The following is a 13,105-nucleotide window of genomic DNA, read 5'->3' on the forward strand; positions in this document are numbered from 1 at the left end:
TGTATGTATGTATGTATGTATGTATGTATGTATGTATGTATGTATGTGTGTGTGTGTGTGTGTGTGTGTGTGTGTGTGTGTGTGTGTTGGAGCTCCTCTCTGTGCCTCTGGGAAAGAGGTTCTTTGAGAGCTTGCTTGGAATATGTTGATGATTTCCCTTTGCCCTTGGGATGAAGACCAGAATCCCTTATATGGCCTCCAGTGAGGACTGCTCAGCCCCTTCTTGGTTCCCAGTGTAGGTTATTCTCCCTTCTGCCACAGGACCTTTGCACGCATGCTCTCGCTGCTGAGACTGCCTTGCTCCTCCCCTTTCCTTGTTACCCTTTAGTCAGTTTTCAGACCCCAGCTCAGGCACTCCTTCTCTGACCTTTGTCAGCTGGATCAGACTCCATCCACTTATGGCTCTCTTGCTGTGATCTCACTAAGATACCGTGACCTCACTGGTATACTGACCTAACTTCAGGGGACGATCCTCATCGCAGTTGTGGTTTTGTGTTTGCTCACAGGACCATTTGATTAATGTCTCTTTCTGAACCCTGTTAGGGGCTCCCAGTTTGTGTCCACTGCTTCTAGCTGGGGGAGCCTGGCAAGGTCATTCTGGTCCCTCTGCTCGTCTGTTTCTTTAGCTCCAAAGTGAGGATGATGCTTTTAACTACTTCTTGGGTGGTCTCATTAAATGAGATGATTTGTGTAAAGCACTTACAACAGAGCTAGCTAGTAGAGAAGTTAGCAGGTGTTACTATTACTCCAGGACACTTCCGCCTTCCTGAAGGTGGGGATTGTGTCTGCTCAGATTTATATACATGGTGCTGGGCACGTAGCAGGTGCTCAGAAAATATTTGTTGAATGAATGAGTGAAACAGAAATAATAGTAATTACCACCCTCGTAAGGTTCTGTGAGGATACAGGATAATGCTAGCATTTTGTAGAGTGCCTGGCACATAGTTGGTGCTCAGACAGTATGTGTTGAATGAATGCAATCAGTGAATGAAGGGGGTAACATGGGGGGATATGGGCCGCACCACACTCACCGGGTTGCTGTGGGAATGAATATAATGAAGGGTGGGTAAGTGGCACGCTATACCACTTTCGCACATAGTAGACAGGAAATATTTCCTGGATGAAACTGGGGAGCTGCCATGTGTTTCTTGGGAGGTTCTTGGGGATCAGGAGAGAAACCCTTCTGGGGTGAGTCATCGGCGTGCGGTGGCTGCTGGTCCTTTGGAGAGTAAGACCGCTCTGCTCAGCTGCTTGTTGCCGAGCGCCGGCCTAGATGAGAAGTTTAATCAATCATTTCCTGTTTGCTCCCACCCTCTGTGTTCTCTCCACCAGAATCCCTGCCCGGAATCCAGCGCCTCCTTCCTTTCCAGAGTCACCTTCTGGTGGATCACAGGGTAAGGCCAGGCCGGTGCCTCGGGCCCGCTGTCCCTCTGTCACCCCTCACCCGTGTGCCGAGCGTGGCTGCCCTGGGCCCGGGGCTCAGACACCGACTCTGTGCCTGCGTGCACGGACTCGACGTGTGAACCACAGACGGCTTGCACCTCTGTGCACGGCTTCACCCGGGACACTTAGAAACCGTGTGCTCTTGGTTTTTGGATTTGGGTTTTTTGTTTGTTTGTTTGTTTTTGACATCAGGTGTAATTACGGTTGTTGGCATTGTTTCAGAGAAATGAAATTGCCATTAGAAAAATAATACCCGTGACCCATAAGAAATGTGGGTAAGAGAAACATGCATAGATCCACAATCAAAAACACCCGAGGCAACACTCACTTTAAGCTCTCTTCTGGTCCGTTTTGCCTGCACATTTCTTTCTGCACATGGTCAGCATCTTACCCAGGATTATATGAATCCTTTTTCCCCCCATAAACACAGTTCCTTGTCTTTATAAACTTTGTGCAGACATCTTTTTTTTTTTTTTTAATTAAATATTGTTCAAATTAACAGTTAAGGAATATCTCTGGGATGGTTGGGGTAGTTTGAGTGTGGTCCTCAGGTCATGTCATCCTTACTCCTATTTCTGATTCTGATGAATCGCTCTCTGGCTTCTGTGAAAGCATGCCCCTTTTTTAGGGGGATTCACACTAACATTGAGGGGTGCAGGTGTGTCGAGTCTACAGCCTGCTCTGAAGCGGTTCAGAAAAAAAGTCTGTGTGTGTATGTTGATAGTTAGAGACAGAGAATAGTACAGCAGATGTGGCAAAATGTTAGCAGCGGTGAGCTGGGGGAGGTAGGAATTCTTTGTGCAATGCATGTGATTTTTCTGTACATTTGGTATTATTTCAAAACAACAAGTTAAAATGATAGGTTTACTCTCTATTACGAAAGTGTCCAAACACATAGAAAGACTAGTCTGATAAGCTTAATGAACTTATCACTCAGATTTGACAATGATTAATGCTTTGCCCCTGAGTCTTAAAAACAGTTTTTTTTTTTTAAAGTAAATGGGAGCCATTGTAAAAGCTGTATCCTGAATATTCTGTGTCTTTAAAAAATGAAGCTGTGCTTCCTGGGCGACGTAACAGAATTAGCAGCGATGACGTAATATGCCCAAATGTCCCATGCGTAATGCGATTTTCCCAAGTGCGTGCTGCCATCGTGGCGGCGGGTGTGGGCAGCGAGGGTTGTCGTCCTCTTCCTCCCGACTCTCATCGCCTCCCCCTGCTCTTTTGGCCCCAGGCTGATGGTCCGGGGCTACCGCCAGCCCCTGGAGAGCACTGACCTCTGGTCCCTGAATAAGGAGGACACATCAGAACAAGTTGTGCCCGTTTTGGTAAAGAACTGGAAGAAGGAGTGTGCCAAATCCAAAAGGTAAGTGTGAGCCTCTTGCCACAGGGGAGAGCTGGGCGCTCTCTAGGACCACGCGGTCACCCCTTTCCTGCCACCAGGGAATGGTGGCAGCGTCACCTCTTATTAGCTTCATGGTCCTGGGCGAGCTGCTTCGCTCTTCCCAGCCACGGTTGGCTCATCTGCGAGATCCAGGAAGAGTCTTCCATGTAGCTAAGGCAGTGGATAGACAAGAAGAGCAAAAGATGTGCAGCGAGAGGCTGTTGATGCCGTTTGCTTGGGCCCTTGGCAAGTGCGTGCCTGGGGCACACGACCCCGCCCTGCCCGAGACAGCGCCACCTTGCCTGTCTCACGGAGAGTGTCTAGCATCCTGAGTTCTTGCTCTTCTCGGTGTTTTGGCTTCAACACACCAAGCCCATCACTTCAGCAGGTATTCTGCCAAAGAATCCCCCACCAAGGGTGTTTTGACTGTGCTGGATTTAAAAATAAAATAGACTCTAGTTTTTAGAGCATAAAGTACAGAGAGTTCTGTGTACCCCCTTCCTCCACACGTGCATCGCCTCCTTCATTATCAGTGTCCCCCAGCAGAAAGGGACGTTTGTCAGAAGTGATGAACCTACGCTGATGCATTATGATCACCCCCGAGCCCATAGTTTGCATTATGGCTCACATTTGGTGTCCTGAATTTTATTTATGTATCTTTTTTTAAGATGTTTTATTTATTTATTTATTAGAGTATGTGCACAAGCAGGGGGAGCAGCAGGCAGAGGGAGAAGCAGGCTCCCCGCAGAGCAGGGAGCCCGATGCGGGGCTCGGTCCCAAGACCCCGGGATCATGACCTGAGCTGAAGGCAGACGCTTCACCGACAGCCACCCAGGTGCCCTGGAATCCTGTGTTGTAGACGCTCCTCCCATTGTTAGCTGCGTGCCATCACGTGACGTCTGTCATCAGGTTGTTTTGGGAATTAGGCCGGGGCCTCCGCAGCACATACTTGATTTCATCAAATCTAAGACGTCCTCAGTTACATGAAACAGCGTTGTATTACGTGCCAGTAAGAAAGTAAAGTGGCTGTTACAGGAGGGTAGGTCATTGGACTTGGCCTGTGTCCTGTGTCCAGAGGAGGCAGTTGAGAACTTGTGAGTGACGTGGGGACGGTAGAGGGTGGTAGTAGGAGCAGAACCAAAAGTGGCTGTCATTACTCCTGCGGTTTTATGGGGTGGGCCTGTTGTTGACCTCTTAGCACTGGCTGCCAGTGGGGCCAGCCTGGTGTGTTGGATCTCCCACAGAGCAGTTGTCCTTCCAGGAGAAAAACCTTGGACTTGAGGTCCAGTTGCCAGAACACCCAGGTTATAGATCTTTGATCAGGCGTGGCTGGGGGGGTGGGAACTGGGGACATTCGTACTGTTGGCTACTAGAACACCAGCAGAGGCCCTTGTGATGCTGAGCTGGTGGCCCATTCGGGGTGGCCACGGACACAGGAGACGTTGTCTTAGGGGAGGCAGGTTGAGTGTAAGGCTCTGTAGGCGGGCATCGTGAGATGGGCGGTGTTCTGTGCACATAGAGCTCCACCTGAATCTTGTCGCCATGACCCAGTTGGAGGTTCTCAGGCAGAGGCGGCTCCCTGGTTCTATTCCCAGCCTGGCCGGTGGCATCCTTCTTGATGAGCAGGTTGCTGCAGATGGTGTGGGAGAGGTTGCCCCGGAGGCTCCATGGAAGGAGGACCAGGCTTGAACAAGAAGCCCTGTCTATCCCTGGCCTGGCCCTTAACTGATTCATTCAGCAGATTTCATGTCTCCTGCTACTGTGTGGTCTGTTCAGGCCCTCTGCATTCAGAAAGTGGCACCAAATAGGCTCCTTGTTGGGGGCCACCTTACATTCCATATAGGAGACAGACAGGACAGCGGTTGAACATACGCTGACGGGGAAAGTTTTGGAGAGTGTTAGGTTTTAGGAGATTATAGCAGGGAGGTGGGACAGGAGTGGCTGAGGAAGCTGATAGAGAAGCTGTGGTTGGGGATGGCCTCTCAGAAGGTGACATTGGAGCAAAAGTTCGTATTGAAAGAGGTAGTGAGCCGCATGTGTAGGAAGGGCTTTATGGTTAGAGGGGACAGCTCATGCAAAGATCCTGAGGTAGAGGTGAGTCCAGTGTGCTTATGGAGAAGGCGGGGGTGGGGGGTAGGCAGCGTGGCCCGAGTGGAGTGTGTGAGGGGCAGAATGGAAGGAGGTAAGGTAGGAGAAGCATTTGCAGGGGTCTCATCGGCCATGCTAGTGAATTCAGGTTTGATCCTAAGTGCAGTGAGAAGTCAGAGGTGGGTTTTATGCAGGCCAGTGGCATGTCCTGAGTTTTGTTTTATAACCAGCGGCGCTGCCCTGGGGAAAGTGAGGGGGGGGCAGGGAGACCAGGGTGGGGGCCTTAGGGGCTGTCCCTCGGGTCCCTTAATGCCCCAGAGCCTCTGTTTTCTGCTCAGAGGGTTTTCTGACAATTCACTGAGATAAACATCATCTGAGAAGCCCTGTCATGGTCCTGGGTAAACCCTGGGCAGGTAATACCATACAAGTTGTGTTGATTCATCTGGATGCGGAACCAGGCTGGGCGTTCCCATCTTGCCTGGGAGGACGGGGTGAGCCCTAGCTCCTCGGGCTCCAACATGGGCCACCCCTAGAGGCACTGGCTCTCTCAATACCTCTGCCTTTAGGGGTTCTCAGCTTGGGGGTTCACTGCCTTGGGTCACTGGCAGATGGGTCCTTCGCTCTGTCTCCAGAGTCACAAACCAGATCTGGCACCTGTAACCCCTGTGGACATGGTGGGCAAAGGGAAAGTCCTGTTTTCAGCTGGGATTTCTTGGTGTGACCCCTTGTGGCCAGGCCTCTTCACTTAGCTAGGGAACAGCCTGCAGGTAGGAGGGAGAACAAGAAGCCCTGTCTATCCCCGGCCTGGCCCTTAACTGATTCATTCAGCAGATTTCATGTTACTGAGGGGCCCTGGTGGGCCTTGTGGGAGGGGGGGAGGGAGGGTGGATATGTTTACCATCTTGATTTTGTGGGCAGTTTTACAGGTGTGTGTATCCATATAGGTCAAAACTCATCAATTCGTACATTCCCTATATGTGCAATTGAGCATACATCAGTTATACCTCAGTAAGGCTCTGTGTGTGTGTGTGTGTGTGTGTGTGTGTGTGTATGGCAGAAAATGTGCTTAAAGAAGGGGTGACTTTTTTTTTTTTTAAAGATTTTATTCATTTGACAGAACAAGCAGGGGAGCTGCAGGGGGAGAGGGAGAACCAGGCTCCCCACTGAGCAGGGAGCCCGATGGGGGGCTTCATCCCAGGACTCTGGGTTCATGACCTGAGCCAAAGGCAGATGCTTAACCGACTGAGCCACCCAGGCGCCCCCAGAGTGGCCATTTTTGCTTACTTGTCTCTCTTTTGTAAAGAAATGCAGACAGAAAATAACAAAAAACAACACAAAGCGCCAGCATGCACGTGCTGAACGGTGGTTCTGAACCTTGCAGACTCACTGTTGCCTTGAATACAAAGATTTTCTGACATCAGTACAGTTACTTTCAGATAATGTATCAATAAAAATAGCCCACCCATATAGCTAAAATTTTAAAAATTAACAAAATGCTCTCACTAGACTTTAAGGGAAAACGGAAACAAGGGATTTGTAATGAGACAACGTGTATTTCAGTGAGTAAATTCTCAGGCGTGCTGGGAGAACAGAATGGAGAGTCGCTGCTTGTCCCAAAGTGGAGGGTTCCCTGCGACAGCTGCAAATCCCTCCAGATCTCCAGAACCATGGTCAGTCGCCCTCACAGAAGAGGTTTTGCAGAGTTGTGGCCAACGCTTAGCAAAGTTCTGAATGAAATGCAGTCACCCCTTCATTTCAATAATAGTTGCATTCCTGAAAAAAATTCAAGATGTATTGAAGCTTGCAAGAACAACAAAATACACACTATGGATTTATGTCTGAAAACAGAGTTAGATTCCAGACCTGAGTAATTTCAGGCAGGTTTTTCAACCTACACGGATTCTTGTTGAGCTCTTTTTTGGGGGACCGAAGTTCTGTAGGTCACAGAAGGTCTAGTATCTGGCTCAGTGTTGACAATCCGAGAATGTGGCATTTACAAAACAACCCCCTGGGCGCCTGGGTGGCTCAGTCGGTTAAGCGACTGCCTTCGGCTCAGGTCATGATCCTGGAGTCCCGGGATCGAGTCCCACATCGGGCTCCCTGCTCCGCAGGGAGTCTGCTTCTCCCTCTGACCCTCCTCCCTCTCATGCTCTCTATCTCATTCTCTCTCTCAATTAAATAAATAAAATCTTTAAAAAAAAAACAAACAACCCCCTTTGAGAAGCTCTGTTTTTGAGGAACAGAAAGCACTGAAAAAAACTTGAGAAAAGGGTAGGGTAGTGGGGGAAAGCTTGAGTCATTTGCATTCATAAGCAACACGTTTAAAATCCTGCAAGGGCTACCCAAGGGCTAGGGTGGGGTGGGAGGGGGACCCTTGCCACTCCCTCTGTGGTTCCAGAAACTATCATTCTGTATATCCTTAGCGCTAAGCAGAGTGAAAATATGCACCAAGTTTGTAAAATCCATTTTCTGCAATTGTAGGTCAAGTCCGCCCTTCCTTATTATATTGGATATTTATTATGGGTCAAAGACCATGATGCTCAGACGACATTCAGAAATGTAAGAAATTTCAGTTGTGCTAAGACTTTTTTAAGTTTGAGATTTGGACTTTCCTAAAGCCTTCATGACAAATGACAGAGTCCTCAGTAGCGCCTTGCTGCTCTTTCGTAGGTTCAAGCCTCCTGCAGTCTGCTCCCAGTCCTGTTCAGGTTACCCTGAGGTTCTCGCCTGTTCGAGAAAGGGCTGCCAAACCTCATTTCCAATCCTTAGCTCCAGATCTTGTTCATCCTGTTCCCCCTGCCTGGAGCACCCTTTCCTTCTCCTGATTCTCTCATCCTGCAGGGCACTGCTTTGATGTCACCTCCTCTGGGAAAGCCCTCATGATAGCACCAGTAAGAGTCTGGTGAAGTCATGTTTGCTAATCCTTTCCTCTCATGAGGCTCTGTGATGGTAGGGCTCTGTCCAGAGTTTGACCCAGAACATGTGTTTAGTTCATTGGTGGACAAGTGACTGATGGGCATCTTTGCACACATTGGAATCTGATCCACTCAGAAAGGCTTTTTTCTCCCCAGTCTTCAGCTTACCTACCCTTTTCTGTTCCCTTGCTCTGGACAGTTTTCCCCTGACTCAGACTTTTTCCCTCCAACTTTCCTTTCCCCTCCCAGCCAGAGCTTACAGATGCCCGGCTTGCTTCCTCTCCCCTCCTGGAGCACTTCCCTCCTTTGTAGGCCTCTTGTTCATGGGATAGTTTTCTTTCTTGACTTGGCCTTAGCTGATCCTTCTCAACGTTCTTGACCTTGACCTTGTCCACCCAGGCCTGAGCTTTCCTCCTCTCTGCTTGCCCGAGACCTTCTCCCTGACCCTTTGGCACCTGTCTCTTGGCCACTGGAAACAGCCCTGGGTTACCAGAGGCCACGCAGGCCCAGGGCCAGGTCTGGCTTAGGAAGTGGTACAGAGAATGGACGGGGCGGGCTGAGCCACTCCCTTCCTCTTCGCCTGGCCCTCTTTCTTCCTTGCCAAGGAGGTCTGTGTGTGCTAAAAGGAATTATGCTAAAAATCCCAGTCAGAAAAGGGCAGCTTTAGGGCAGGTCATTAAAGGGAGTAGGGAAGATCGTGCACGGTGACATTGGCAATGTGGTTGGTGGAATAATGCACACACAAAGATGTCCATGTCTTGGTCCCTACAACCTTATATCGCAAAGGCAAAGGGCCTGATATGATCACTGGGTCCTTGTAAAGGGAGACAGGAGGTCAGGGGGGCGGGGAGTGCTCTGCAGCTGCAACTGGCTTTTAATTGGAGGGAAGGGGCCACAAGCCTGGGAATGTAGGAGGCTTCTAGAAGTTGGAAAAGACCAGGAAACAGATTAGAAGGAATGTAACCCTGTGGGCCCCCTTCAGATTTCTGACCCCCAAAACTTTGAGACAATAAATTTGTGTTGCTTTAAGCCACCGTTTGTGGTAATTTGTTACAGCACACATAGGAAGTTATACAACTTCACACAGAGTTTAGGTTTTTTTTGGGATGCAGCGGGAAGCCATGAGTTGAAGTAGGGGGATGGTGTGTTTTTAGGAAGGTCCCACGGGCTGCTGTGCAGGAGCTTGGCTGTCAGGGAGCAAGAGTGGGAGGAAATGAAGGAGCAGGGAGGAGGCCCTGGTGGTGGTCATCCGCACGGGTCACAGGCTGTGGACATGGACAGAGTGGATGGACGCCCACACATGTCCTGGGTTGGGACGGATGGGACACGCACCTGATCAACCCCAGAGCCTGGAGGAGATTCCCATATTTCTGGTCCTTTTCTAGGGTGGGGAGTGAGCTGAGGCAGATTGGAAGGCTGTGGTTGGCAAGAGAAAGTGTCAGGTGGTTTAAATAGTCAAGTGTGTGGCGTCGACGTGACAAGGGAGAGCCTTCTGAAATTGAATGCTGTTCGATATACTTATGCCATGGAAGGATCCTGTAAATTGCTAATGTTTGGTTAGGTGAGGACGAAGCATGTGTTTTGGTGGTGGAGCCCACGTCTGGCCATTTGAAGATGTTGACTTTAATTTGGGAGACAAGAGCTAGGAGGTATGTCCGTTGTATAATCCATTACCTGAAACCTAGCAGCTGAAAATGACAGTGAACATTTACTCTCTCACATAGTTTCTCTGGGTCAGGGATCCAGCCTAGCAGGGTGGTTCTGGCTCAGCGCCTCCTAAAAGTTGCACTCAGCATGTCAGCTGGGGCCGCATCATCTGAAGGCTCGACGGGGGCTGTAGGCCCTGCTTTCAGGTTGCACATGGCTAGTAAGTCAGGGTTGGCTCCTGGCAACATCTCATCATGGGGGCTCCTCCGGTATCATCCTCACATGGCTGTTGGCTTTGTCTAGAGGGAATGACCCAAGAGAGGGCAAGACAGAAGCCACTGTGTTTTCTATGACCTAATCTTGGAAGTGGCATGCACTCCATTGTTTCTGCTATATCCTCGTCCGAGTGGGAGGGGACTGCGTAGGGGCCAGTGTGAGGGCTCCAGTTTCTCACATCCTTGCAGACACTTGTTATTATCTGCTTTTTGATGATAACACCTTGTGGGTGTGAAATAATACCTTACTGTGGTTTTGGTTTGTGTTTCCCTGATGACGAATGATGTCAAGCAACATTTCATGGCCATTTTCCTATCTTCTTTGCCCCTTTTTAAATTGGTCTTTTTTTCCCCTTATTGTGTGGTAAGAGTTCTTGACATGCTCTGGTTACAAGTCCCTTATCAGATATTTCATTTGCAAATATTTTCTCTCATTCTGTGGGTTGTCTTTTCACTTCCTGATTTTGTCTTTTGAAACACATTTTTTTATTTTGACAAAGTCCAGGTGATCTTATTTTTTCTTCTATTGCTTGTACTTTTGGTGACATATTTCAGAATCTGTTGTCAGACGCAAGGTCATGAAGATTTTTCACCTTTCCTTCCTTATTTATTTACTTGTTTATTTGGGAGAGAGTGAGAGTACGCATGCATGTGTGCAAGCTGGGGGAGGGGTAGAGGGAAAGACAGAATCTCATGCAAACTCCCTACTGAGCATGGAGCCTGATGTGGGGCTCGATCTCACAACCCCGAGATCATGAACTGAGCCGACATCAAGAGTTGAATGCTTAACCGACTGAGCCACCCAGGTGCCCCTCACTTGTTTCCTTCTAAGAATTTTGTAGTTGTAATTCTGTGTTTAGGTCTTTGACCCATTTCGAGTTAATTTTTGTATATGGAATGAAATAGGGTCCAACTTCATTGTCTGGTTTCTCAGCACCATTTGTTGAAAAGATTTTTTTTTTTTTTAATTTTTTAAAAGATTTTATTAGAGAGCATGAGTAGGGGGGAGGGGCAGAGGGAGAGGGAGAAGCTCCTGCTGAGCAAGGAGTCCGACATGGGACTCGATCCCAGGATCCTGGGGTCATGACCTGAAGTGAAGGCAGATGCTTAACCAACTGAGCCACCCAAGCGCCCCAAAAAGATTATTTTCCCATTGAACGGTCTTGACACCCTTGTCAGAAATCAATCAGGTTTATTTCTGGTTCCACTGATTGTGTGTGTGTGTGTGTGTGTGCACGCACGTGTGCACTTACCTTTCCTTATGCCTGTCTTGATTACGGTTATCAGAAAGTGTACATTCTCTAACTTTGATTTTCTTTTTAAAGATTGTTTTTGCTGTCCTGGGTCCCTTGAGTTTCTGTATGAATTTTAGAATCAGCTTGTCATTTTCTATAAAAAAGTCAGCTGGGATTCTGAGAAGAGAGTGCATCGAATCTGTAGGTCATTGTGGGCCTTGAGCTTTTCAATGCCCTTCGTGAATATTAACCCACTTAATCTTCACAGCAGCCCTGTGAGCTGGATCCTACTTGTATCCCCGTTCAACAGGTGATGAACCTGGGCTGGTTAGGGAACCTGCCTGAAAGTCACACAGCTGGCCGGCCAAGGTCCCGAGTCTGTGCTCCTAAGTAGTGTGCTAAGCTGCCTCTCTGCAGTGACTGGTTTTCTTTGGCCGGCCTCCCCGAGGGGTGGGGTGCTCTGGGCCTCTTCCCGGGCCGGCTGGCCGAGTCTCCGGAAGACCCCACAACCACTCCACACTCTTTGTGTTTCAGGCAGCAGGCAAAGATGGCGTACTCCTCCAAGGACCCCGCCAAGCAGAAAGGGGGCTCACAGGTGGATGTGAATGAGGAGGCTGAGGTTTTGATTGTCAAGTCCCCCCAGAAGGAGCGGGAGCCGTCTCTGTTCAAGGTGTTATACAAGACCTTCGGGCCCTACTTCCTCATGAGCTTCCTATTCAAGGCCCTCCACGACCTGATGATGTTTGCTGGCCCAGAGATCTTAAAGTAAGACCCTTTCCCTCTCAGCTGGGCAAGTCGTTGTGTCCTTGACCTTCCACTGGCAGTATTCCTAACCTCTGACTTCGGGTCACCCGGTGTGCCCCGCCATGGGCTTAAAGCCAAGCCTCTCTGTCTTCACGCGCTTTGCCTGATGTTTTGCTTTGATACCATCTGAACTCAGGCCACTTCGGTTGCAGGTAACAGAAACCAACTTCCCCTGAAGCCGAAGGAAGGAAGAGAGAGGAATGTCTAGGGAAACCAAGAACAAGAAAATGAGCCAGACTGCATCAAACTGCAGCCTGAAAACAAAGTCACAAAGGAGGTCCCCTCCGTCCTCTCTGTTTACCTCTCTCTTTTTGTCTCTTGGGGGCCACATGCTCCTTCTCTTTGCCTTCGTACCTTTGCCTCTCATTCTCTGGTCACCTGCGGGTGACTGGTGATGAGCCAGAGCAGTCAGTACGAGAAGCCTAAGGCTCAGGCACCCTGCACGGTACTCTCACCCCCGTGGGCTTGTTTTTCCATGCATAAAATGGAAGGAATAACACCCCCCTCGCCTGGCTCGGAGAGAGTGGAAATGCGGAAATGGAAGGACTTGTTCCCTGCGCGTGTGTGTCAGGCTCCCGTCCTTCTGTCCTTGCTCCCTCACAGATTGCTCATCAACTTCGTGAACGATCAGAAGGCCCCGGACTGGCAGGGCTACTTCTACACCGCGCTGCTATTCGTCAGCGCCTGCCTCCAGACCCTCGTGCTGCACCAGTACTTCCACATCTGCTTTGTCAGTGGCATGAGGATCAAGACGGCCGTCATCGGCGCCGTCTACCGGAAGGTAGGGGGGGTCAACCGGAAGGCGGGTGGGGTCAACGGGGAGGCGGGTGTCATCTACCCGAAGGTGGGTGGGGTCAACCGGAAGCTGGTGAGGGCCGGGCCTGATGCCCAGGGGCTCACGTTGACGTCTCCCACTGTCGCCTCAGAAACTGTGGGGACTTGGCTAGGTCACTGTGGGGCCACCTTGAGGATTTCAAGCCCAGCTTCTGAAGCAGTAGTGGGACGGTGACCCACATGACCATAGCTGGCAAGGATTGACCACCGGGCATGAGATCTTAGCAAAGCCAACGTGAAGCATCTCCTTGAGGCCTGTGTCAGCCGTGCGGAACTGAGTTTCTTAGGTGGCACTCGACTTGGGGAAATCCGGGTTCACATGGTCACTCTGCTGTTGATAACCCCGAGCTTGTTCTAACTCTCCATTGGAACTGAGCAGGTGGTCCTTTCCCTGGATAGTGGGAGTATTTAGCAGGCATTCGTGCACATCCAGCTCTATGGGAATTTCTGGGTCCCTTCAATTTCTTAGCTTCTGGGGCA

General features: G+C 49.7%; 1 protein-coding gene across 1 annotated transcript in view; it reads left to right on the forward strand.

The window, feature by feature from the left end:
* Positions 1-13,105, forward strand: part of ABCC1 (ATP binding cassette subfamily C member 1) — a 94,316-nt gene that overhangs the window by 19,820 nt on the left and 61,391 nt on the right. Inside the window, exons 5-8 of the mRNA XM_044915634.1 lie at positions 1,333-1,394; positions 2,678-2,809; positions 11,522-11,752; positions 12,395-12,572. Of these exons, the coding sequence (XP_044771569.1) occupies positions 1,333-1,394; positions 2,678-2,809; positions 11,522-11,752; positions 12,395-12,572 (603 nt within the window). The remainder of the gene's footprint in view (positions 1-1,332; positions 1,395-2,677; positions 2,810-11,521; positions 11,753-12,394; positions 12,573-13,105) is intronic.

The sequence above is a fragment of the Neomonachus schauinslandi genome, chromosome 5 (genome assembly GCF_002201575.2).
Source record: "Neomonachus schauinslandi chromosome 5, ASM220157v2, whole genome shotgun sequence".
NCBI classification, from domain to species: domain Eukaryota; kingdom Metazoa; phylum Chordata; class Mammalia; order Carnivora; family Phocidae; genus Neomonachus; species Neomonachus schauinslandi.